The 1,220-nt window shown below is 66.6% G+C and overlaps 1 protein-coding gene across 1 annotated transcript in view; it reads right to left on the reverse strand.

Moving 5' to 3' along the window:
• Window positions 1-246: 246 nt before the first annotated feature.
• The window catches only part of LOC103763722 (ras GTPase-activating protein 4), a 14,026-nt gene continuing 13,052 nt past the window's right edge, over window positions 247-1,220 (reverse strand). Inside the window, exons 14-18 of the mRNA XM_029961258.1 lie at window positions 1,107-1,218; window positions 895-1,030; window positions 697-817; window positions 555-613; window positions 247-410 (exon numbers count right to left, since the gene is read on the reverse strand). Coding sequence (XP_029817118.1) covers window positions 289-410; window positions 555-613; window positions 697-817; window positions 895-1,030; window positions 1,107-1,218 — 550 coding nt within the window. The 3' untranslated portion in view covers window positions 247-288. The remainder of the gene's footprint in view (window positions 411-554; window positions 614-696; window positions 818-894; window positions 1,031-1,106; window positions 1,219-1,220) is intronic.

Raw genomic sequence — 1,220 nt, forward strand, 5'->3', positions numbered from 1 at the left:
CATCAGTGCCACCAATAGCACCACCAGTACTACCACGAGCAGAGACTCCAAGGATGCCACCACCACCAGCAGGGCCACCAGAAACGGCACCAGCAGGACCATCTGAGATGTCACCAGTGCCACCAGCAGAGCTGTGGCCAGCCCCCCACCCTGTGCCCGTCCCCATGGCCAGCAGGGTGCCACCAGAAGGACAGGACATGGCTGCAACGTACAAAGTGCTTTTATTTCCACCGCCGTGGTCCCCAAGCCGTGGGGACCCCAAATCCCAGCAGGGGGACAGGGGGTCCCTCAAGTCTGCAGCTGCACAAGGACAGGGGCTGGGGGTTTGGGGGGCTGTGCCTGGTGGTGACAGTTCTCCAGGTCCCCCAGCACCCTGAAGAGCCGGCTCAGCCCCTCGGGCAGGGGGGCATCTGTGGGAGAGGGGAGCAACAGTGAGACCCCACAGCCCCCTTGGGAGACACCCCCAAACCACCACAGCCCCCTGTGACCCCTGGGGACATTGCTCAATCAGAGCATCCCCAGTGGGGTCCCCAAAACCCCCCAACCCAACTTACCTTCCCTCCGGGGGCCATTCTGGGCGTCCTCTGGCTCCTGTAGCTCCCAGTACTTTTCCCTGGGGAGAGGGGGATGAGAGGGACAGGCCCTTGGCAGGAGCACAAGGGGATGCAGGGGGGTCTCCAGGGGGAAGGGACTCACCTGAGGGCCCCCCGGAGGCCCTGGAGGTGGTGGAATAGCCGCTGAGCCTCCACTGTGGGGTCCAGGGGGTCGCTCCAGTCCTGCAGGGTGACGCCGTGCCTGGTCCGGTCGCACCCCAGCCCTGTGGGGCAGCAGGGTCAGCACATGGGAGGACGCCCCCCAACCTCCCTGCGGGGGTCCCGGGCCCCCTCGCCGTACCTGTCCTGTCCCGCTGGTGGCAGCAGCTCCACTTGTCCCCGCGGAAGACGCCGGGGTGGTACGAGCGCAGCACACGGGGGTTGTTCCCGCACACCTTGCGCAGGGCCGACAGCCACTGGTTCAGCTCATTGACACACTGTGGGGTTGGGGACAGTGAGGGGGACACCCCCCGGGCTGTGACACCCCTCGGGGCGCCCCCCGCTGTCCCCCACCTTGCACTGCAGGTAGGCTGTCTCCTGCTGCCCGCCCGTGTCCGTGTAGACCACCTGCATGACGTGGGAGCTCCCGAAGCTCTTCTCCTCCACCTTCTCGGCCGCCAGGATGTC

Source organism: Manacus vitellinus, unplaced genomic scaffold (assembly GCF_001715985.3).
Source record: "Manacus vitellinus isolate BGI_N305 unplaced genomic scaffold, ASM171598v3 scaffold_32_pilon, whole genome shotgun sequence".
NCBI classification, from domain to species: Eukaryota; Metazoa; Chordata; class Aves; order Passeriformes; family Pipridae; genus Manacus; species Manacus vitellinus.